At 41.6% G+C, this 25,025-nt stretch overlaps 1 protein-coding gene and 1 long non-coding RNA gene across 2 annotated transcripts in view; one reads left to right on the top strand and one right to left on the bottom strand.

Annotated features, from left to right (window-relative positions):
- Positions 1-20,176, top strand: part of ADAMTSL1 (ADAMTS like 1) — a 405,773-nt gene extending 385,597 nt beyond the window's left edge. The window contains exons 32-34 of the mRNA XM_049627010.1: positions 15,013-15,122; positions 15,881-16,101; positions 17,599-20,176. Coding sequence (XP_049482967.1) covers positions 15,013-15,122; positions 15,881-16,101; positions 17,599-17,705 — 438 coding nt within the window. The 3' untranslated portion in view covers positions 17,706-20,176. The remainder of the gene's footprint in view (positions 1-15,012; positions 15,123-15,880; positions 16,102-17,598) is intronic.
- A 1,232-nt stretch (positions 20,177-21,408) lies between these two features.
- LOC125914149 (uncharacterized) lies at positions 21,409-23,536 on the bottom strand. The gene is made up of 3 exons (XR_007455236.1): positions 23,067-23,536; positions 22,228-22,272; positions 21,409-22,139 (listed from the first exon to the last, which is right to left on the bottom strand). It is a non-coding gene; the product is annotated as an uncharacterized LOC125914149 (long non-coding RNA).
- Between the last annotated feature and the right edge of the window lie 1,489 nt (positions 23,537-25,025).

Raw genomic sequence — 25,025 nt, forward strand, 5'->3', positions numbered from 1 at the left:
AGTATTATGCTTGGATTCCTTTCTCCTTATTTTTTGTGTATACATTAGAGGTTTTTATTTTGTAGTTATTATTGAATACATATATAAGATCCTAGGTGTATAGCAGTCTAGACTAATTTGACGGACACTTATGTTCAAACACATCCTAAAACCACTAAATTTTTTCTCCCCCTCCCTGTTTTATGTATATGATGTCATATTTTACATCTTTTTATTTTGTGCATCTCTTAACTAACTTTAGTAGATATAACTGATTTTTACTACTTTTGTGTTTTAACCCTTCACTGGCTTTGTAAGTAATCTACTACCTTTACTATATGGTCACTTTCACCAGTGAAGTTTTTTCCTAGCATGGCCTCTTCTTCCCACTTAAAAAATTCCCTTTAATATTTCTTCTAAGGCTGGTTTAGTGGTGATGAACTCTTTTAAAATTTGTCTGGAAAAACTCTCTCTCATTCAATTCTGAATAATAACCTTGCCAAGTATTCTTTGTGGTGGACTTTTTCCTTTCAGCACTTTGAATATATCATGCCACTTTCTTTAGGCCTGCAAAATTTCTGCTAAAAAATCAGCTGATAGCCTCATGAGATTTCCCTTGTATGTAACAGTTTGCTTTTTTCTTGGTGCTTATAAGATTCTCTATTTTTAATCTTTGCCATTTTAATTATTGCATGTCTTGGTGTGAACCTCCTTAGGTTCATCTTGTTTAGGGATCTCTCTGCTTCCTAGATCTGGATGTCTAGGAAGTTTTCTGTCTATCCCCTCCTGGGATCTGTAACCTATTATCATTTTTTTTTTAATTTTTGCTATTCAGCTTGGTTGTTTCCATTACCCTGTCTTCCAGATCTCGAAACAGTTCTTCCGCATCTTCTAATCTGATGATTCACTTTAGTGTATTCTTCATTTCAGTGAGTGGGGCTTTATTATATTTTCTGTCTCTTTGTTGAAATTCTTGCTAAATTAATCTCTTTTCTCAAGTCTAGTGAGTATCTTTACCACCAGTACTTTTGTGTTGTTTGGTTTTTTTTTTTGGGGGGGGGGTGTTTTTTTGTTTTTGAGAGAGAGAGAACATGAGCAGGGGAGGGGCAAGGGCAGAAGGAGAGAGAGTATCCCAAGCAATCTCCATGCTCAGCACAGCCTGATGCAGGGCTCAATCCCATGACTGTGAGTGAGATCATGACCTGAACTGAAGTCGAGTCAGATGCTCAGCTGAGCCACCTAGGCTCCCATACCACCATTACTTTGAACTCCTTATCAGACATATTGCTTATGATGTTTCATTTAGCTTTTTGTCTGTGGTTTTGTCTTGTTCTTTCATTTAGGAACTGTTCCTCTGTCTCATTTTGTCTAACTCTGTTTATTTCTGTGTATTAGGTAGGTCTCCTGGTCTTGAGAGTAGTGGTTTTTCTGTAAAAGAGGTACTGTGCTTCCCTATAGCACTATTCCCCAATGTAATCAGAACCAGTTACTCCAAGGATTCCCTTTGCGGGAGCTGCGTGCATCCTCTGGTTGTGGCTGAGCTGTGATTACTCTGGACACACTACTGGGTGACACTGGCCTGCAGGCCAGCCAGCTGCAATGACCTGCTTTGCGTAATGTGTGTATACTGTGCAGGGTTAAGGCTGTTCAGAGGCCCAGCTACAGGCACTGTAGCCATGCTGATGGGTGGGGCTGGCACTTAGCCTAGCTGTCTGAAATTAACCTCTACTACAGCTGCAGGCACACCAAAGGATAGGGCTTTCTCTCTGTGTATAAACTATGGTACACCAGTGTAAAGGGATTATTCACCCCCTTCCCAGGTCACTTTTGAGTTGCACCAGTCCCTGCCAGGGCTGCCTGCCAGGTGCAATGGGGCAGGAGCTACTTTGGAGAGATGCCTGTCTTGGCAGGTGGGTTGGTTGTACAGAAGAATGCTAGGGTGTGGCATGCAGCACCAGCAAGGTAAATGGAGTGTTAGCTGGATCCCCAAACATCCTTTTAGAAGATAGCAATAAAAATGCCCACAAGCACTTTTGTTCCCAGAGAAATCTGCAAATCTCTGCCCTCCAGCATACATTCTAAGTTTAGTCAATTAATCTCCTTCACATATACTTCAGGTGCTTTTCAAACTGCTGCTTCTGTGCTGTGTGTCAGGCCGTTATTTAGCATGCTGGCTCTTTAAAGGTGGGGACTCAGTTTCCTATCACCCTCCTGCCCTCCTGGAGCTAATCCCTGCTGATTTTCAAAGGCAGACTTTATGAGGACTCATCTTCCTAGTGCTGGTCCCCAGGGCCAGGATTGTCCAGTGTGGGGTTTGCTCCCCCTCACTTCTCCATGCCTGTGATGTCCCTCCCATTTGTGGTTAGTCACATTGGGGGTTTGGTTCCTGATGACCACCTCTCCTACCCTTTTTGATGTGCCCTTCTATGATTAGCTGTGGAAGCAGTCGTCAGGTTGTTTTCAGAGTTATCTGCCTAAGTGTAGTTGTTATCTCAATGTGTCTGTGGGAGGAGGTGAGCTCAGGATCCTCCTACTCCACCATCTTCCAAATCAAGAGTAGATGTCCCTCCTAAATACCTTGTCAACAAGATACATATCAGGTCCTCACGATGTTGCAAATCTGGCCAGCCCCCTGGGAAGAGGCACTGCTACATTGTGACTCTGAGTAAGCAAGAAGAGTAGCCTCCACAAGAATTGATGACATAAGCCAGACTCCTTATGGATAAGCCTAGGACAAAGAGCCTCTGTCACCCAGGTGTTTCTCCCCTCTGCCCACTTTGTTCAGAGTTTTTATCATAATGGAATGTTGAATTTTCTCAGATACATTGCATCTATTGAGATGATCCTATTATTTTAACCTTCCCTTTGTTAATGTGTTGTATCACTTTGATTTTCAGATGTTGAACCACACTTATGCCCTTGGAGTAAATCCCAGTTGCTGGCGGTACATGGTCTTTTCAATGTATTCTTGAATTTGGTTTGCTAATATATTGCTGAGGATTTTGGCATCTATGTTCATCAGAGATGTTGGCCTACAATTTTCTTTTCTTGTGTCCTTTTCTGGTGTTGGTAATGCTAATCTCATAAAATGAGTTTGAAAGTATTCCCTTCTCTTCTACTCTTAGGAAGAGTTTCAAAAGCATTGTTATTAATTCTTCTTTGAATGTCTGGTAGAATTCACCAGTGAAGCTTTTTGGTCCTGGACTTTTGTTTGTTGGGAGGTTTTGATTACTCAATGTCCCTAGTAGTAATCAGTCTGTTACAGTTTTCCCTTTTATCAATAATCAGTCTTGGTTTTTAGAAATTTCTTTCTTCTAGGTTGTCCAATTTGTTGGAGTACTATAATAATAGTCTTATGGGGCAGGGGCACCTCAGTGACTCAGGTCATGATCCCAGGGTCATCGGATCTAGTGGAGCCTGCTTGGGATTCTCTCTCTTTCTACCCTTCTCCCCTGCTCATGCTCTTTATCTCTAAAACAAAATTTTAAAAATAATAAAAGTAGTCTATTATCCTTTATATTTTTGTGTTATCAATTGGAAAATCTCCTATTTCATTTCTGACTTTGACAAACCTCTAGCTAGAGTCACCAAAAAACAGAGGACTCGGTTTTATTTTTTCAAAGAACCAGCTTTTAGTTTCACTAACTTTTTCTATTATTTCTGTTCTGATCATTGTTATTTCCTTCTGCCTACTAACTTTGAGCTTTCTTTGTTCTTTGAGGTGTAAGTTAGGTTGAGATTTTTGTTTCTTGAGGTTGGCATGCATTGCTATGAAATTTCCTCTTAGAACTGATTTTGCTGCATCCTTTAAGTTTTGGTATGGTGTATTTCCATTTGTCTCAAAATATTTATTCTCTTTTAATTTCTTCTTTGATGCATTGGTTGTTCAGTAGCATGTTGTTTAATCTTCACATATCTGTGAATTTTCTTATTACTATTTTCTAGTTTCATACCATTGTGGTCAGAAAAGGTGCTTTATATGATTGTAGCCTTATTAAAACTTATTTTGGCCTAATATATGATCTATGGTGGAGAATGTTTCAGTGTACTTCAGAATAATGTATATACAGTTGCTTTTGAATGGAATGTTCTATATTTATATCTGCTAAGTCCATTTGGTATAACATGTTGTTTAAGGTCAATGTTTCATTATTGATTTTCTGTCTGGATGATCTATCCATGAGTGTGAGTATTAAAGTCCCCTACTATCATTGGTGTCTATTTCTTCCTGTACATCTGTCAATATTTGCTTTATATATTTAGGTACTCCTATGTTGGATGCATAAGTATTTACAAATGGTCTATCCTCTTGTTGGATTGACCTCTTCATTAGTAAGAGACAAAGATTGCCATTACATAGTCTTTTTTTAGGTCTATTTTGTCTGAAATAAGTATAGCTACCCATGCCTTATTTTGATATCCAGTAATATGGATTACCTTTTCCATCCCTTCACTTTAAGTGTGTGTCTTTACATCTGAAGAAATGGGCCTCATTTTTTCATCCAGTCACCCTCTTTTGATTAGAGCATTTATAATTAATTTACACTTAATATAATTATTGATAGCTATGTACTTACTGCTTTTTTGTAGTTCCTTTCTTCTTCTCTTACTCTCTTCCTTTGTGGTTTGATGACTTTCTTTAGTGATAAGCTTAGATTCCTTTATCCTTATCTTTTGTGTATTCACCGTAGGCTTTTGCTTTGTAGTTACCGTGAGGTGTACCTACAATAACTTATATCTATAACAATCTATTTTAATTGACATCAACAAATTTGATTCCATTCTAAAGCTCTCCGTTTTTACTCTGTCCCCATTTTGTTTTTGATGTGACATTTTACATCTTTTTATCTTGTGATCCCTTAACTAATTATTGCATTTAGAGTTGTTTTTACTACTTTTGTCTTTTACCCTTCATTCTAGGTTTATAAGTATTAATCATTACCTTTTCTATATATTTACCTTTACCAGTGAGTTTATACTTTAGGGGCACCTGGGTGGCTAAGTCAGTTAAGAGTCCAACACTTGGTTTGGGCTCAGGTTATGATCTCTTGGTTTGTGGGATTGAGCCCTGCTATCAGCATGGAGCCTGCATGGGATTCTCTCTGCCCCTCCCCCTGCTCACACACACTCTTAAAACAGAAAAGTGAGTTTATACTTTCATATGTTTTCTACTTATTCATTAGTAACCTTTGTATTTAGCTTAAAGCTGGCCATTTAGCAATTTTTGTTTATATTCACTTTTTTATGTGACAAAGTCTTGTGATATTTCTTTTGCTACTGAAGATGTTGAGTTTTTTTAGCTGAAATATGATAGACATAGGATATCCTCTTTTAACATTTCTTCTAAGGCTGGTTAAGTGATTGTGAACTTCTTTGCCTGTCTGAAAAACTCTGATTCTGAATAGTAATTTTGCAAGGTAAAGTATTCTTAATTGGAAGTTTTTTTCTTTCAGCAGGCTGCAGGTAAGAAGACAATGATACAGTAAATTCAACATTTTTGCTAAAAAAAATCTGATAGTCTTAACAGGGTTCCCTTGTATGTAACAGATTGTTGGGATTTGTTTTTTCACCGATTTTAATATACCCTCCTTATCTTTAACCTTTGACATATTGTGGGTCTCTTTAGATTCCTCTTCTTTGGAGTTCTCTGGGTTTCCTGGATCTGTTTCCTTCCCCAGGTTAGGGAGGTTTTCAGCCATTATTTCTTAAAAGAAGTTTTTTGTTCCTTTTTCTCTCTGACCCTTCTAGGTCCCCTATAATGCAAATGTTGGTATATTTGCTGTTGTCCTGTAAGTTCTTTAAACTATCTTCGTAGTAATTTCTTTTTTTTTTGCTTCTGTCACTGGATGAGGTTTACTGCTTATTTTTGAGGTGACTAGTCCTTCTGCTTCATCTGTTATTGAACCCTTCCTGTATATTTGTCAGTGTAGTTACTGTGTTCTTTACACATTAAGAATAGTGCGTGACTTCTATTTGGTACTTTCTTATATTTTCTATCTTCTCACAATGTTGACTCATCCTTATTCATCCATGCTGAATTTCTCAAAGCTTTCAGGTGATGCCAATGTTATTGGTCCAAGGACTACCCTTTAAAGAGTAGCAAGCCTTGAGGCATTACAAATTATAGTGTACTGTTTGATCTCACAATCCTGTTGATATTTGCCTATTGGTGATATTGTTGGGATGTGCTTCAAACTATGGATGTCCTCCAAGATTCCACATTCCACTCTGGATGAAAATGGCAATTGTTTCTGAGAACAAAATCCTTTTGGAATAGTTTCATGCAAATACCTGTTCCTTCATGTGCCTACTACTTTGAGTCTATGGAAACCATGCTGATTTTAGTCTAAGTAGTACTAAGACCACTTTCTCAGCTCTAACAATATGGCTTCATGTTCATAATTCAACTTCTTTTAATACAACATACATTTATGAGGCACCTGTCTTGTGTGGGGAATGTGTTCCATAAAAGCACGTGTGAAGGAATGAAACTGAAAGCATCCCCAGAATGTTTGCATGAAAATTAGGTGAGAGTTAGAAATATATAAATGTCACTGGAAAACAGGTGCAAGATCATGAGAAGTCTTGTATGCTGTATGAGGAGTTTGGATTTTATTATAAATTCCACCTTGTTTGGAGGCAACTTTCTTAGGAGTATCACAGTCAGAGTTATATTTTTAAAAGATCATACATTCAGCAGTATAGTATTTAATTGGAAAGTGATAAGACTGGAGAAAGAGAAACCTAGTTGTGCGGATAGAAATGAAGGCAATGTAAATGGAGAAGAGAGTCTGTGAAAGTGTGATTTGTGTGGCTTCAGTGGTGCTTGAATATCATAGATGAGAGAGGAAGAGGAAGCTGACACTCAAGTTTATAAAAGGACTGAACTGAACAACTAGGTAGGAATACAGAAAAGAGAGTGAATTAGGTAAGAAACTATTTCGAACATGGTGATATGTTTGTGAAATATCCAATTAGATATTTTATTAAGCAGTTGAATGTAGATCTGGGACTTAAAAGGTAGTATAGATGAAGAAAGGCACAGGATAGAACTTTCAAGAACACTAATCTGCAGAAATAGGAGGTGGGGGGGGGAATAACCTAATGAATAGAAGAAGAAAGTATATTCACAGAGCATAACAAAGAAGTTTCCAGAAAGGATAAGGGGTATCAAAATGGATCAGAAAGAACAAACAAGAAAAACATTAGCCAGTACCCACGGGAGCTTGACTGACAGGTCTGTGAAGGGCAGTTTCAGGGTGTCAATGGGCACTTAAGGCAGTGAGTAATTTACAGTTGTGGCCAAAGGACATCAGGGAAATGACAGACTAGGTAGCCATTCTCCCATGGAAACATCAAAAAGCAATCAGAAATTGGCTGACCTAACCCTATAGGAGGAAGAGCCTACAACAACCAAGCAAACACCCAAATAAAGTAAAATCACCTTCAGAAAAGTAGGAAATTTTGTGGCATTTTCACTCACCCTTCCCCGTCTATTCCCTAGTATGGCACTGTCTTGGTGTAGAGGCATCAGCAGTCCATTTCCCTCCTTCAATCCATAGGGAGCATAGAAAATCCTGTCTGCAATGTTCTAACCAGTCAGGGAGCTACCTAAAGGAATGGTCTCTGTCTTCTTTAACTCAGGTATCAAATGAGAAAAAGGCAGCCACTAGTTGTGAAAGCTGTAGGGGGACTACAGACCTGCAGACACCTAGGGCAAGAGATTACAGATAAAGACATAAAATAGAGCATCGAGGGCCCTGAGAACTTGGGTTAATTTCCTAGAACATCTCACCCCATTAGAAAGGAGCCAGTTGTACAAAGGAATTGAGAAAGCTACATGCAGGTCTAGGCAAGACATATGCTCCAAAAAGACCTGAGCATATCCTAAGTTTTCATCACAGGCTTGATTCCTAGGCACAGAGACAGCATACAAAGACTGGAGAGATGTTTTTTCAAATGTTCCTTAAGAAGGAAAACAGGAAAATTCACAAATATTGGGAAATTAGAAAATACTGTGAGACAAGTGAAAATACAAGATGTAGAGAATGCAGTGCTAAGAGAAAAATCTATATTTGTAAATGCTTGCATTAAAGAAAGACTTGAAGTAAACAACCTAACTTCAGGCCTTAGGGAACTAAAAGAACAAGAGCAAACTAAACCCAAAGCCAATAGAAGAAATAATAAAGACAAAAGTGGATAAATATATTTATAGTTTGTAAATAATAATCAATGAAACCACCAGTTCTTCCAAATTTATAAGAAAAAAAGTATTAAAGTTTGAAATGAAAGTGGGAACACTGATTTTACATAAATAAAAAAGATTATATCAGTACTATGAACAATTGTACACCAACAGATTGGATGACCTCCATGTAAGAATTTCCTAGAAACACACAACCCACCAAGACCAAATCATGAAGAAATAAAAATTTGCATATACCTATAACTAATAAAGAGATTCAATCAGTAATCAAAAACCTCACACCAAAGAAGAGCCCTGGACCAGATGCCCTCACTGGTAAATTCTACCTACATTTATTCTTCCTAAAAATTGAAAGGGAGGGAACACTAACACTCCATAACTCATAATATGAGGCCAGGATTGCCCTGATACCAAAGCCAGGGGAAGACAGTACAAGAAAACTAAAGACCAATATCCCGTTTATTTTTTTTTTTTAATTTTTAACGTTTGTTTATTTTTGAGAGAGTGAAAGTGGGGGAGAGGCAGAGAGAGAGAGAGAGGAAGACAGAGAACTTGAAGCAGGCTCTGAGCTTTCAGCACAGAGCCCAATATGCAGCTCAAACCCACCACCCGTGAGATCCTGACCTGAGCCAAAGTCGGACGCTTAACCAACTGAGCCACCAAGGCACCCCTCCCTTTTAATTATTAATGCAGAAATTCACTGCTGTGAAAAGATATTTTTTAAATATATTAAGACTTCTTTTGTGGCCTAACATGGAAAAAAAATGTGTATTCGACTATGGTTGGGTAGAGTGTCCCATATAGGTCTCTTAAGGACAACTGGACTACATAGTCTTGTTAAATTTTTTTTATCTGTTGTTTACTTGTCCTATCCATTATTGAAAGTGGGGTATTTCAAGTGTCCAATCATTATTGTAGAACTATCTATCTCTTCAGTTTGATTCGTGCATTTTGGAGGTTTGATGGTTATGCATATATGTTAATTGTTGTTAGAACTTCTTGGCCTTTAATCAATATATAATTTCCTTCTTTGTCTCTTGCAACAGTTTTGACCTAAAATGTGTTTTGTCTGATATTAGGATATCCATCACAGTGCTCTTTTGGTTACTCATTTTGCATGAAATATCTTTTTCCATCCATCTTTTACATTCAAAGTCTCTTGTAGATAGCTTAGAATTTGATTATTTTTTAAACCTATCAGGCAAATATCTGTGACTTTTGACTGGGGAGCTTTTTTCCATTTAAATAAGCTCTGATAGGGCAAGTAGCTCAGTAAGTTGAGCAACTGACTCTTGATTTTGGCTCAGATCATGATCTCAGTTTGTGAGGTCAAGCCTTGCATTGGACTCCTTGCTGACAGCACGCAGACTGCTTGGGATTTTTCTCTCTCTGCCCCTTCCCTGCTTGCACTCTCTAAAATAAAATTTAAAAAATAAAAATAAGGTAATCCCTGAGAAGGAAGTACTAACTTTTGCCACTGTTTTTGGTATGTCGTCTGGCTTCCTCCACACCTCATTCCCTCCGTTACTGCAGAATCCTCAACAAAATACTAGCAAATGAAATTTAGCAGCCTATTAAAAGAATTACATGCCTTCAGGTAGGACTTATTCTTGTAATGTAAGGAATGTTCAACATATGATAATTAACCACTATAATATATCACATTCACCGAATTAAAGGAAAAAACACATCTCAATTGTTGAAGAAAAAGCATTTGAAGAAACTCAAAATCCTTTTGTGATAAAAACTCAACAAACTAGTAATAGAAACTAACTCAAAATAAAAAAAGACCATATATGAAAAGTCCACAGCTAAAAAAAAAAAAAAAAAAAAAACACCACAGTTATAACTATTCTCCTAAAGTGAGGAACAAGATGAGAATGCAATGCTCACCACTCCCATTCAACATAGTATTGGAAGTTCAGAGCAACTAGGCAAGGAAAAGAAAGAAAAGCCACCCAAGTTGGAAAGGAAGAAGTCAAATAACCTCTGGCTCATAGATGACATGATCTCATATGTAAAAATCCTAAAAATCCCAATAACACCAGAATATGTCTCTTAGAGAATATGTTGCAAGATATAAAATCAATAGAAATCAGTTCATATCTATAAATGAATTATGAACAATCTGAAAAGGAAATTAAGAAAGTTATTCCACTTACAAAAACACTTACAAATTTAACCAAGGAGGTGAAAAACATGTACACTGAAAACTACAAAACATTACTAAAAGAAATTAAAGAAGACAGAAAACTTAAGATGTCAGTACTGCTCAAATTGATCTAGAGATTCAAAATCCCGATGGCTTCTTTGCAGAAATAAGAAAATCCATTCTAAAATTCAAATGGAATGTCAAAAGCTCTTGAATAGCTAAAAAAAAATCTTAAAGAACAAAGTTGGAGACTTTACACTTCCTGGTATCAAAACTTACTACAAAGCTACAGTAATCAAAACAATGGTAGTTCTCGCACATAGACCAATGCAATAGGATAGAGAACCCAGAAATAAACTTTTGTATATATAATCAGATTAAGTGTGCCAAGATCATTCAATGAGGAAAGAACAGTCTTTTCAATAAATGGTGCTGGGTAGCTGGATAACCATATGCAGAGAATGAAGCTGGATCCTTATTTTAACCATATACAAAAATTAACTGAAAATGACTGAAATAAGCTCTTAGAAGAAAATATAGGGAAGAAGCTTCATAATATTGGATTGGCAATCATTTTTTCGCTAGGACACTAAAAGTACAGTTAAATGAAAAATTACATAAAAGCTTTTCTTCATCAAAGGACACTACCAACAGTGAAAAGGCAACCCCCAGATTGGAAGAAATTATTTGCAAATCATATATCTGATAAAGGATTAATATCCAAAATATAGAGAACTACAACTCAACAACACAACAGAAAGCCTAGACTAGACATTTCTCCAAAGATATACAAATGGACAGTACACACAGGAAAAGATGTTTGACATCACTAACAATTAGGGAAATGCAAATTAAAACCACAATGAGATACCATGTCACATCCACTAGGATAGCGATTATTTTTTTAAATAAAATTAACACATGTTGGTGGAGAAATTGGAACCCTTGTGCACTGTTGATGGGAATGTAAAATGGCACAGCTACTATGGAAAACAGTATGGCAGTTTCTCAAAGTATTGGACATAGAATTACCATATGATCCAACAATTCCACTTGTGGACTAATGTTCATAGTAGCATCACAGTGGCCAAAGGTGCACACAACTGACATGTCCATTGATGGATGGATGGATAAACAAAATGTAGTGAGTACTTGCAATGGAATATTATTCAGCCTTCCAAAGGAATGAAATTCTATACATGCTACAATATAAATGAACCTTGAAAACGTTAACTGAAATAAGCTAAGCACACAGTAATTACAGGCCAATATCCCTGCTGCACATAGATGCAAAAACTCTCAACAAGATTTTCACTAGCCAGATTCAATAATATATTAAAAGAATCATACACCATGAGCAAATGGAATTTACCCAAGGGCTGCAAAGATGATTCAACATCCACAAAATGATCAGTGTGATACACCACATTAACAAAATGAAGGATAAAAATCATACCTCAATAGATGTAGAAAAAGCATCTGACAAAATTCAGTATCCAATCATGATAAAAACTCTTAAAAGTGGGTATAGAGGGAATGTACCTCAGCATAGTAAAGGCCATAGATGACAAGTCCACAGCTAACATCATACTCAATGGTAAAAAGCTGAAAGCCTTTCTTCTAAGATCAGAAACAGGAGAAGGATTCCCACTCTCCCCATCTTTATTTAACATAGTGTCAGAAGTCCTAGCTAGAACAAGTAGATAATAAAAGTGTCCAAATTAAAAGGAAATAAAACTGTCATGTTTTGCAGATGACATGCTATTATTATGAATAGAAAGCCCTAAAGACTCTATAAAAAGAAACTGTTACAATAAACAAGTTCAGTAAGTTGCAGGATACAAAATCAATATGCAAAAACTAGCACCAAACTATCAGAAAGAGAAATGAAGAAAACAATCCCACATACAATTGCATCAAAATGAAGAATATACCTAGGACTAAATTTAACCAAGGAGGTGATGCAAGAATTATATATTGAAAACTAGGAGACATTTATGAAGGAAATTGAAGACACAAATGGAAATACAGCCTGTGCTCATGGATTGGAAGAATCAATATTGATAAAACATCCATATTGCCCAAAGCAATATACAGATTAAATACAATCCCAATCAAAATTCCAATGTCATTTTTCACAAAAATTGAACAATCCTAAAATTTGTATGAAACAAAAAATATATAGCCAAGAAATCTTGAGAAAGAACAAAGCTGGAGACCTCATGCTCCCTAATTTCAAACTATATTAAAAAGCTATAGTAATCAAAACCATACGGTATTGACATCGATCAATAGAACAAAATAGAGACCCAGAATTAAACTCATGTGTGCATGGTCAACTAATTTACTACAAGGGAGCCAAGAATATACCATGAGGAAAGGACAGTCCCTTTAATAAATGAGGGACTGGACAGTCACATACAAAAGAATGAAAATTAACCACTGTCTTACACCTTACACAAAAATTAATTCAAAATGGTCTAGGGGCACCTGGGTGGCTCCATGGGTTAAGCATCTGACTCTCGATTTCAGCTCAGGTCACAATCTCAGGGTCTTAAAATTGAGCCCCGTGTCAGAATCTCTGTGCTGGGCATTAAGCCTGCTAAAGATTTTCTCTCTCTCTCTCTGCCCCTGCCCCACTTGTGTTCACCCATGTGCTCTGTCTCAAAAAAAAAAAAAAAAAATGGACTAAAGACTTGAACATAAGACCTGAAACCATAAAACTCTCATCATAAAACATAGGCAGCAAGGTCCTTTGACATAGATTTAAAAACAAAAAAAAAAAAAAAAAAAATACTGGCAATACCTGACACCAAAAGCAAAGACTACAAAAGCAAAAATAATTAGAACTACATCATACTAAAAAGTATCTGCACAACGAAGGAAACCATCAACAGAATGAAAAGGCAAGCTATGGGATGGGAAAAAACATTTGCTAATCATACATCTAATAAGGGGCCACTGTCCAAAATATATAAAGAACTCATGAAACTCAATAGCAAAAAAAAACAAAAACAAAAACAAAATCCAATTTTTAAAATGGGCAGAAGATTTGAATAGACATTTTCCCCAAGAAGACATAGATGGCAAGCAGGTACATGCTTGGTATCTTAGTATATAATCACCAGTTATCAGGAAAATGCCAGTCAGACCACCACAAGATATTACCCCACACCTGTCAATATGACTATTATCAAAAAGATAACAATTGTTGGCAAGGATATGGAGAAAAGATAACCCTTGTGCACTGTTGGTGGAAATATGAATTGGTGCAGCCACTATGGAAAACAGTAGGGATGTTCCTCAAAAAACTGAAAACAGAACCACCATGTGAACCAGCAATTCCACTTCTGGGTAGAATTTATCCAAAGAAAATGAAAATACTCAAAAAGACATATGTAACCTCATATTTATTCCATTATTTATAAATAAGATATTCAAGCAATCTAAGGGGCCATCAATGGTGAATGGATAAAGAAATTGTGATATATAGATATAGATATAGATATGTAATATATGTATACAATATGTACATAATATATATAATGTATATAAGTATTATACACATATATACATGTATACACATATACATATTATATACATTATACATACATATTATACACATACATATATATGTGCTATATATGTATGTATAATGGAATATTATTCAGCCATTAGAAGGAAATCTTGCCATTTGTGACAACATGAATGGACCTTGAGAGCATTACACTAAATGAAAGAAAACAAATACCCCGTAATCTCTCCTGTATGTGGAATCTAATACAAATGTGCACATGCACACACACAGACACACACACACAGAATAGATTGGTAGGAGTTGCCAGAGGCAGGAAAATAAAAGGTAAGAGAAATGGGTGAAGGGGTCCAAAGAGAAAAAATAAGATTTTTTTTTTTAAGATTTTTACTTATAATTTTGAAGGTTAACAGCTCCCCGGTGGACACTTGAAGTCTAAAGATCCCCAAGAGATTTCTTTCAAAAGTGACCTCCACGAGATGTCTATCGCCTTACTTTACTCAAATAGAAAATTTTGGCTAAGGATCTGCTGCTCTGGTATGGGGTATTTACTGTGATAGTCTGGCTCCATCAACTCTGGGAAAAGTTTAACAATCTCTCTGAGCACATAGCAGGAGAATGCGCAGAGAGTGTGCATACCTAAGTCTACTCCTGTTCATCTGCGCTGGGTTTGACCTGGAAAAAATGAAGCCAAAGAAAGGAAAGAAATGATGGACTAGTTAACTTGGATGAATTTAGCAAGAAAACAAACCAAGTTACCCTTTGGACTGAAGGGGTGCTTAAAAGTCTTCTGCTCTAAAGCTTACCACACCACACTCTTAGTATATTATGCCAAGAAACCTTTTTATATGGTTAATCTGGGAGGGAGCTGACATTCTCCGACTGGCTCTACACTACCATTAGCCATTTGCTAACAGAAGGCTCATAGACCACAGGAAAGCTAACTAACTATTCCACTATGGCACAAAGAAGAAAATATGCCAATGTTTTTTAGTTGATATACAAAGAGGAGCAAGATGAATGATCTGAAGGCCCCAAACAAAATGCTGCAGAAGGGTTCTGTGTTCCATGCAGCCTGAGCATCGCAGCCTCTCCCTTGACTTGGCTAACATTATAATGCCTCCTTTATCTGCTTCCCAGTGCAATGGGCCTTGCATCGGGCCTCACCTAGCCGTGCAACACAGACAAGTGTTCTGCCAGACACGGGATGGCATCACCTTACCATCAGAGCAGTGCAGCGCCCTTCCAAGGTAAGAGAAAGCCGTGGACCTCCTTTCCCCAGCCCCTGGGTCAACAGCATGGAAAGACAGCATTAAGTGAGTGTTTCTCCTCTAACATCCCCTTTCCCCCTCCATTCTCCCCAGGCCATTGTTCTCCCTAGAGATAGATGTGCTGAATGTGCCAGGGTGGGTGGGCTCTCCTCTTTTGCAGACAAAGAGTGCAGAAGGTGCTATTCCTTTGAGGGTGGCCTGATATCGCATGAGATCTGCACTAGCCCTAGGGTGCGCAGGAAGTTAGGGCTACGAAGTGACCTCCAGATCTCAAGGGCTCCAGCAGCCCCTCACTCTTGTTGGCCTTCCTATAAAACTGATGCCGAATGAGGGCTCTTATCCCTGAGTCTCAACCTGTCATTCCCATCCAGTCGCCATGCCCTGTCATGCATTCCTGTGGCTGTCCCCTTGGGGTGAGGGCTCACCATCCCCGCCCAAGGCCCCAGCCCCAGGCTCTGCCTCTGCCAGCCCCCATCCTGGACAGAGTTTATTCCTGGATCATACAGCAATACAGACTGTGTACCCATGAGGACGCAGAGGGCCAATCAGAGCAATTGTCCTTCCGAGATCTTACAACCCCTCACTGACGGAGCAGAGACCAGAACCCAGGTCTGGTGGCAACAGAAGTGCTTGAGCAGTTGCCTAACATTCTTAGGTTTGCAACAATGTCTTCACATCTGTTCCCCACTCCGGTGCCCACAGAGGCAGACCCTAACCCCGCCACCCTCGTCCTGCAGGCCCGTGAGCACCCAGAACTGCTGGTCAGAAGCCTGCAGCGTACACTGGAGGGTCAGCCTGTGGACCCTGTGCACGGCGACCTGCGGCAACTATGGCTTCCAATCCCGGCGTGTGGAGTGTGTGCACGCCCGCACCAACAAGGCAGTGCCTGAACACCTGTGCTCCTGGGGCCCCCGGCCGGCCAACTGGCAGCGCTGCAACATCACCCCATGTGAAAACAGTATGTTCCAACCCCAAAGAGTCTTCTGCCAATTCCCCACGGGGCATCGGGGGCAGAGGGCAGTCCCCAGGACTGAACCTGAGCGTAGGGCATTGGACCAGGTTTCCCAAGGATTGTGAGCTGGGGCCAGAGTTGGGTATGTTCACAGGGGTGCATGCAAGCGAGCAAAAATGTGTATACGCATGTCCAGGCCATGAAAGATGGCTGAGTGTGCCCCCAAGGGCTCGATCTTGGCCCCGGGCAAAGCCAGGTACTATTGGCCAAATGCTAAACGAAGTCAGCCTCCAGCTCACCCGCAGTAGTTTGGCTGGTACCCAGGGGACGACAACCAGTGCCTCCTGGGGGCCGGGCTACTAGACAGAAAGCACCGTTTGCACTAGAAGAGCACACAGAGTGCCTCCTGCCCAGCTGGCCTTGCGCCCATCATGGCTCTGCTTCTCACAGAACAACGACCGGCTGCCCTCCCTCCTTCCCAACCCACGGGCACCCACCGGAACTGTGCAGGAGCCCATGCCCTTGAGATCTACTCTTTCACTCCCTCCTCCCTCAAGTCTGGATCCTCCTCTGCCCAACACCGGCATTTGTATCCCAGTTGGATATTTTTTCTTCCTCTGGACCCAAAACAAACTGGAGGTCCTTCCCCACAGGAAAGAAGACAAAGTATGAGACAAAGAATACAAAGTTTTTAAATGTTGCAATGCAGTTTTCCCCTAAACGGGGCCTCTCTGAGCATGAGATTTCCAACGCTGAGGCAGATGTCCTGTAGGCAAATTGTCCCACTGCTTATACACTGGGGAGGGATGATCTTTGTTCTCTGTGTGGTGCTGACCCATCTTTATGTCAAGAGCTCACCACAGTTAGCACTAATGTTCAAAGTATTTCAGACTTCCTATGTTGGTCACAGAAGTCCACAGCCCAAATCAGCACCAATAGCTAAGGACCATCTCGTTTGTGCCAATACTGAACTAGAGGCCACAGTGCTCGGGCAAGACATGGTCAGGGGAAGGAGTAGAGAGGCTTGGGTGGACAGTGTTAAGAAACTTTCACGGAGGAAAGAAGGCTCACATTCCAGGGGATGAGGCCATCAACCAGGGCCTCACTTGCACACCCCGTCAGAGTGGTGCAGCATTGAGTCCTTCTGGGAACCAGCTCGAGGAGAGCCACTTAAATACCATGGGGAAAGGCCAGCTTGCCTTAGAAGGTGAGGCGGTCCCGAGGAGAGGGAGATGAACAGCGCCCTCCGGAAAGAAGCGTGCTATCAGAAAGGCAGTAGAACAGGCCGAGGGTTGGGCCGTGTCAGCCAGCCAACAACGGCAGCCTGTTGGCAGGCTGGGAGGCAGGTGGCTGAGTGCCACCAGAGCAAGGCCAGCCCAGAGATGCTGGACAGCAGGGGCCCCTCCAGCATGGGAGTCCAGTGCCCAAGGCAGACCCCAGGAAGCACCCAGTGGCCACAGCCTTTAGCTCCATTTCACATCTTTCTTTTGTCCCCTTTCCCAGTGGAGTGCAGAGATACTACCAGGTACTGCGAGAAGGTCAAACAGCTAAAACTCTGCCAACTCAGCCAGTTCAAATCTCGCTGCTGTGGGACTTGCGGCAAAGCGTGAAGACAGGGCCCAGGGAAGAACTCTACCCTGGCCACACAGAGGACTCCCGCCACCACCTTGGACAGAACTTAAGCTCTCTTCGTTTATTTATTTATTTTCCTCTCCCCACCCCCGCCCCACACACCCTCGTCCAACCTCCTCCCCCACCCCAGACATGAGGACCTCGGCATGTCCTCTCTCTCGGTTCACTGGAGAACAGAATGTGGGGGAAAGACAAGGAAAGGGGTCTACAGGAGGTTGCAGAGCAGACGCCTCGCCTTCCCAAACCCAGGTCCTGAAAAGGCGGAGGAAGAGGCAGGTGTGGCTCCTGGGGACAGCAGGGAGGCAGAGCCAGTAGCAGACAAGAGATGGGAGGGTAGGCCACAGAACGTTTGCAAAGCATTGGTACAGACTCCAGACAACCAGCTGTGTCTTTCCTGGCAGCACACCGTCCACACGGGAGTGTGCTTCTGCTTTGTGTCCTCCTCTGCCTCAGCCTTGGGAAGAGCAGGCAGGGAGGGGAGGACACCATGGGAAGGCAGAACCCAGGCCAGAACTCAGCTCTTCTGCCAGGGAGCGTTGAGAACTCCAAGCCCGGATACAGAGCAGTAAGGCGGAGACCATCCAAGTAGGCCCAAAGCACACTTGATGCAGAAAACCACGTGGGGGCTGGGGCGGGGAGGAGACAGAAGCAAAAAGAAACCTGTGCATGGTCCTCAGTGGGGAAGTGCAGGTAGATGGGGAGGAGTGAGGAGGCTCGGGGAAGGGGCCCTCTGGATTCTGCTGCCCTCGCAGAGGGCACACTGCCTGCTAGGAGACCTGCCCTCCCTGAGGTGCAGGGGAGTCCCCACTCCCCCACACTGTCTCGGACTTCTGCCTGTACCCCCCTAGCAAAGCCAGTGAGACATCAAGATCTACTTGTTCAGTCGGGCGGCCCCTCTCATCTCTCTCTACATCAAGAGTCCCCCACTCCCCAACCCCAGCCCAGAACGATACTGCTGATGTGGGTCAAGGGCATTCTGAGCAAGAATAGGCTGGGGTTTCTGCCTGTATGGCCTTTGCTGCCCCACTTAAGGGCCAGGGGTGGGGTTCAATTTGCCAGATGGTATCCATCAGGTCACAGTAGCCACTTCCAGAACGGGCCGGGGCCCGTTCAGGGTGGGACAGTGGGCTTGTGCGGGCCCACTGTAAAAGCGGTGCTCCTATTTATACAGCAGCTTGGGGCAGGGTGATGGGGTGCGGTGGCAAAGCCATAGGATAACTAAAGCTCGCAAGAGGGTCCTCAAAGGCTTTTCAACCTGTTCCCTACACACACTGAAGTACTATGAACCTTACAGCAATTAATATCCACCCAGTTTTGGTAATCCAGTCAGCAAGGCAGCACACACACTTGCAGTAATGCGGGTCAGCTAGAGTAACATGGCTGCAGCAAAGTCTAGGGGCAAACCTGAAATCCTGGGACCATTTGGCAAATTGTTCTTTCAGCAAAGAGGTTTGGGTGAGTGGTTTTGGCCACCTCCCCCTTGAGTGGAGACCGTTCAATAGCCAGGGCAGCGTGGCCACACTCACTCACCCCTCAGACAGCCTGCTCCCCCCTCACATACAGACTCGCAAAATGCCACCCAGCCCCGGGCCACCACCAATACCAGGGCTGTGTTTTCCAGCCCACCTGGAAGTCAAAGACGGGGGGAAGACGGTATTAACCTGTGTCCTCCCCAGGTGAGCTACGGACAATTAAGGTGGGTCTCTTTCTTCCTCACCACAATGGGCTCTAAGAAGTCATGTTACTAAAAATCAGCGTAATGTTTATTTAAAATAAAAGAGAATGTTTTCTATGTCTGTATATCTTTTGTGAATATTTATTAGGATTTCTTGTATAAAAACGTGCAATATTAATAATTGTACATTGTCATTCAGAAAACAAAGTATTTGGGGGACTTTTTTATTAACTTCCTGCAGTTGTGTTCCTGTAAACTCTGGTAACTATTGTATTGTTCCTATTTTTAATAGAGGCTGATGTTTAACTCTGGATCCATTCACTGTGTACAGAACACATTGTAAAGCTAACGTGGGATGACAGGGCAAGAAGAGGGGACTTGTTTGTGACACAATAGTTATGCATGGAATGGAGAATACAAATTCCATACTGCTACTAATGTGGTTGGTTATTTGTAGTTCAATAGCTGTTGAGAACCAGTGGCCAATATTTACATTTTCTAAATAGCCAGTGTCCTCCAGCTCCGCCTCGTGTCAGGTTGGAGCCGTTGGAGGGGGCCTCAGAGCCAGTTCGGAGGACCTAGGTTTGGGGTGGGAAGCAGCGTGCTCCTTGCATGAGATGAATGTACATTTACTGTTTGTTCTGTGAATTGTGACTCAGCAGCAACACAAGATGATTAGAGCTGCTGAATAATATGGAAGGAGGCACTTTCCTCCTCTAAAACACAAAACTGTATTTATATTTTTTGTACAGATAATACAGCTTATTTATTTAACTCTTGTCGTCCGAGTCTCTGTTAAGCTCAGCCTTCCGGTCTCGTTCTGTACAGGGGTTGAGGGTGGTTCCCAGCCACTTACGTGTGTTTGGCCACCACGGAAGAATGGTGGTTTTGAGCTCTGCATGGGAAGCTGGGAGCCCATGCCTGCAGGGCCAGCTCTGTAAGTGAACCCAAAGGAGCTATGTTTGTGGATGTGCACATATTCAGGTTTAGGACTACCCTTGACAATCATCTCATTTATGGCCCTGGGTAGTGGGAACATGGAAGCCACAGTGCCTTCAGAAAGACAGATACATGGGCATCTCGTGGGTGGGGGGTAGATGCAGATTTGGCTGCAGGAGGAGTCTCCAGGTCAGGCTCCCTCCAACAGGGGCGTGCACAGTATAAAGTAGCTGTGTGCTGAAATTCTGGATGGACACCATTAGTAGGAGCTAACACTTACAGATCATTACTACATTTTCATCCTCACATGAGCCCTATGATTATCTGTATATGGGTAGACAGAGGCCCAGAAAGCCCAAGGTCAACCAGCTGGTGGAACAGGGATCAAACTCCTATAAGTCTGGCTTTTTAGCCACAGCCTTTTCCTTACCCACTATGCCATCTCCAGCTTCTCTGTGAAAGAGCAGACCATGCATGGCCACCATCGTGGGTGCCATCTTTCCCTACTGCTTGGAGGCTGGTAGATGACAATGGGACATTTTACTGGAGTTGTCACTTTCTCATCCCCTAAAATTAATTCTTCTGGCATTCTATGGCCCCTAGCTCCCTATTTTTAAAGCATTTTAATAGAAATAAAGCTACTATGGGAAGTGCAGAAAAAAATAAAAGTGTATTGTGGCGTTCTTCATCAATTGTTTCCAGTGGAAGGGCAGCAAGTCCTCAAGCCCCCAGGATGTCCACACAAAGACCTTTGTGGGAGGCACTTAAGAACCCCAGCCTGAAAGCCCAATTCCAATCCATTTTCCAACAACTCACCCATCACATCACAGTCTGTTATGCAGTGTAAAAATTAGTTAGAAAGCTCTTCCTGAAATCCCAATTATTTTCTAAGGAGTTTTAGGTTTTGCCTTAAAGAAATAGTCAATACTTGAACTAGAAATACTCACATACCAACAATCAAATAATATCCTACAGAGACCCCAGGGGAGGATGGGAGGGCAGGGATAAGTCAGAGATGCCAGAGCAAAAAAAACAAAAACAAAAACAAACAAACAAAAAAAAAAACCAGGAAGTTTCAAATGGTGGGACAGGCTCAAATAGAACATACGGAAAAGTTTCCAGCCCAAATCACAGAGCTCAGCAGGGAGAAAAAGATCCCTATAAGGATGCTCCCAACCACAGCGTAAAAGTTCAGAATCTTAACCACAGGCAGGTCCTGGGATTCAAACTGCTCATACCAGAGTCCCCTGCTTGGCCTCAGAAGTTTCTAGGACTTTGACAGCATGAGCCCAGAAAATCTGGGGCCCATCCAAACCAAAATCATCAATAATCACCAAAGCTCATTCATGCCTCAGTTTCTCACTTTTGAAAAGAGGATATCTCCTAAGATACGGTTTTTATGAGAAAACTAGCAGTTCATTCACATTGAGGAAATCTAGGATCTCCTGGCACATCACTGAAGCGTCACCGAATGTTAACTATCTTGAAGACAGGGAGATGAGGGCAGAGCATTGGTCCTATTTCATATTCCCATTGTCAGCTGTGAAAGACTGTCCCTAGGTTTTCATATTTGAGTGAGAAGGACATCAGTCGTTCCTTCAAAGTTCAGTACTACACAATAGTGTCAATAAGAGAGACATTAGTGAACCCAAATCTGTATATTGGAACATAATAGCACAGGTAGCCAACTCACCAAAATATTGACATACTTTCAGAAATAGTTCCCAGGACAGCTGTTACCTTGTAATCCCAATGTACAGTCTAGTTTCAAATCAAATCTCCCATTTCCTTTGATTTACTAAAAAAAAAAAAAAAAGGGACAAATGCTCATTCAAGAGCAAACATACATGTAATGTAAAAGCTAAAGTTAAGGATATCTCACTTACCAAGTGGTAGATTTTCTCATAAACAGCATGCTATGATAATCAATCCTGCAAATAAATCCAAAAAAATCCAATTTTATTAATGACTTTCAGCTAAAATGAGACAACTTAGAGCTCAATAATCCATCTGTGGGCCTCCCCAAAATAGGCAAATTCATCCACAAAGGATAAGGGACTTATCGGGTGAACAGAAGGATGAAGCTCTTGGAAACAGCCCAATGAAAACTGACCTACTGGGTGAATTATCCAAGGAAGGATAAATTAGTAAACAAAATAAAGTGACACCCCCTTGGTTTTGTCTCTTTCAGTCCCTCATTTTGTTCAATGAACCAGCCATGATTTAAAGACTTCAGGATTCAGACTCAGAATACACTGAATGTGAGTTACATCAGGGAAGGTGATCTATGCATGTCACATACAACCAAGCAGGAAAATACTGATGTGGATACAAGCTTCAGTCAGTAAAGAATTGAATACTCAATGAATTCTACCAACCCTGTAAGATTAAAATTAACCTAAAATTATCATGTGTCCCCACATAGCCATGCAGTCCACTTGGAGATGCTTTTACAGGTTAAATGCGTATGAGCCAATCAGAGACTGTGATCTTTGGCTGAACCGCAGTTTCTTGTTCATAGCACCCGAAGGTTTTCAAATGTATGTTGCTACCTCTAAACTGGAAGGCAGATATGGTAATCAAGGTTTTGCTGGCAAGAACTGAGCTGTCACCTTGCCTGTCAACCAGAGGTTTACAACTTCACTCAGATGGATTCTGTGAAGCACCTGGTCCCAATCAACCATGTGTCATGCTTCTGATCACACAATATACAGATGTCACTCACCTCAGTGTTTTCCAAAGGCAAAATCCATCTTCAACCAAGGATTTCCCAAGCTGCTCCTAAAGATATGGTTTATATGTGTGTAAACAGAAATTAAACGTGCAGTTTTACGTGAGTGAAGAGAAAGCAGACAGTAGGGAATGGTTCTCCTGCTGAACATAAATAATGTTTGTTTAAGCAGAATGCTTAGGAGGGCCTGAGAGATTGCACAGTCAGCATCCAGACCAGAAAGCATGCCTGGGAAACCTGCTTCCTTTTCCAAGATGACATAAACAGCCCTCCTCTGGGTCTTTGTGATAGCCAGGGTTGACCTTGTTACAACTCCCAAAAAGGACAGAAGACAAGCTGTGAACAGCTTAGTTACCAGGTAAGCAACTCAGGGAAATGTTTAATGGCCAAGGCAGGGAGTATGGTGATGAAGTGCATCATGGGCTTGATTTTCTCCTCCTAATCCTCACCATCTTTTGTTTAAATAACAATGAAGGGGCCAGGAAATGACTGAGCTGAGGCCAGCTGAAGGATGACAAAGTTGTCCAGACAGTCATCCAGGTAGTTCTGTCCTATAGCTGAAGATCAGTGTGTCAGTGCCAGGGTGCAGAGCAGGGCCAGATCAATAGGCCAGTCACTCCTGAGCTGAATTTCTTTACCTGCACAGGGCCTTCCTATTGGAATGGAGACACTCAAGGCAACCACCTGGGAGCAAGCCCCCATGATTTGGATCTTCCACTCCCTTTGCAGTGTGAAGGTCTAGCCTATGCACTAAGGTCCAGCTGGGATGGAAAACAACCAAAGTTCTCATCTGGTCTGGTGGACTTCACTCTACCTTCCCCTGCCAGATAAGCATTTATCCCTTCTCATCTCCTCTCCTCCCTGATTTCTTTTCCCATCACGTATCTTCCCCTTCCCTCAGAGTCTGAGAAACTCTTGCCAAGTGCCAACTCTGTGCCAGGTCCAGGCTGGGCCCTGGGGACATGGCTTTCAGGGAACTCAGAGTCCAATCAGGAAAGCAGACATATCTCACCACAAATGCCAACGTGAAGTCCCAGGTTTGGGGGAGTTTCCAGCTCAGTTTTCTTCTTCGTTTGGTTCCTTCACAGTCAGCACCCAGGGATTTCTCCTTTTATTCCTGATCCTTTCTCATTGGGACTTTACAAAGGTATCCTGACTGAATAAATCTACTCCCTCCCACTTTCTCTTCCAATCTACTCCCCATATAGCAGCTAGAACTATTCTATTGCCTGCAAACACATCAGTGTAACCAAATGCATATGTGTGAAACTAACTTAAATCTACACCCTAAAGGCAGTTAGCTAACATTTAATTACCCAATCATAAACCCACCCTCCAAAAGTGACCAGTGCAAGGATTTCAAATACTGTTATCTAAATCTGCACCAGAGGGTTTCTTAATTAACGCAAAGTTCATTAATTACACACCAGTGATATGAGCAGTCCTAGAGGTCTGAAAAGGATACATGGCACCACTGCCCCTGTATTAACAGTCTGAGAATCCAGCAAATCCAACAGCCGGGAGCCCCAGGTCTAGAGTTGTCCTTGGTTCTGTACACCACCATCCCCCCACCCCAAGCCACCCTGCTCAGTTTGTTTGATTTGACTAGAGAAGTTTTTGGCTGATCTTATGGTAGGAACATTCACCTTGGAGTAACTATCAGAATGCCTGGATTTGGACAATACGACTTATTTGAGTTCAAAGAGCAGGTTACAGGACTGTGTTGGGCCACTTTGCTGGCATTTACGCCCATGCCACAATTTGGGCCGGGATTGTTTTCAGTGAAACACACCATCTTAGGAGTAAGGCTGCATAGGTGGAGACAGAGAGCTCCAGCCTCTCTTGATGGAGCTACCCATTTTACCAAGGTAACTCAGAAACTGGTGATTAGCCAAAATGGCTTAAATCCATTCACAAAGTGATCTTTGCAAAAGATGGCTTGCACTATACCAG

This window comes from Panthera uncia, chromosome D4 (genome assembly GCF_023721935.1).
Source record: "Panthera uncia isolate 11264 chromosome D4, Puncia_PCG_1.0, whole genome shotgun sequence".
NCBI lineage: Eukaryota > Metazoa > Chordata > Mammalia > Carnivora > Felidae > Panthera > Panthera uncia.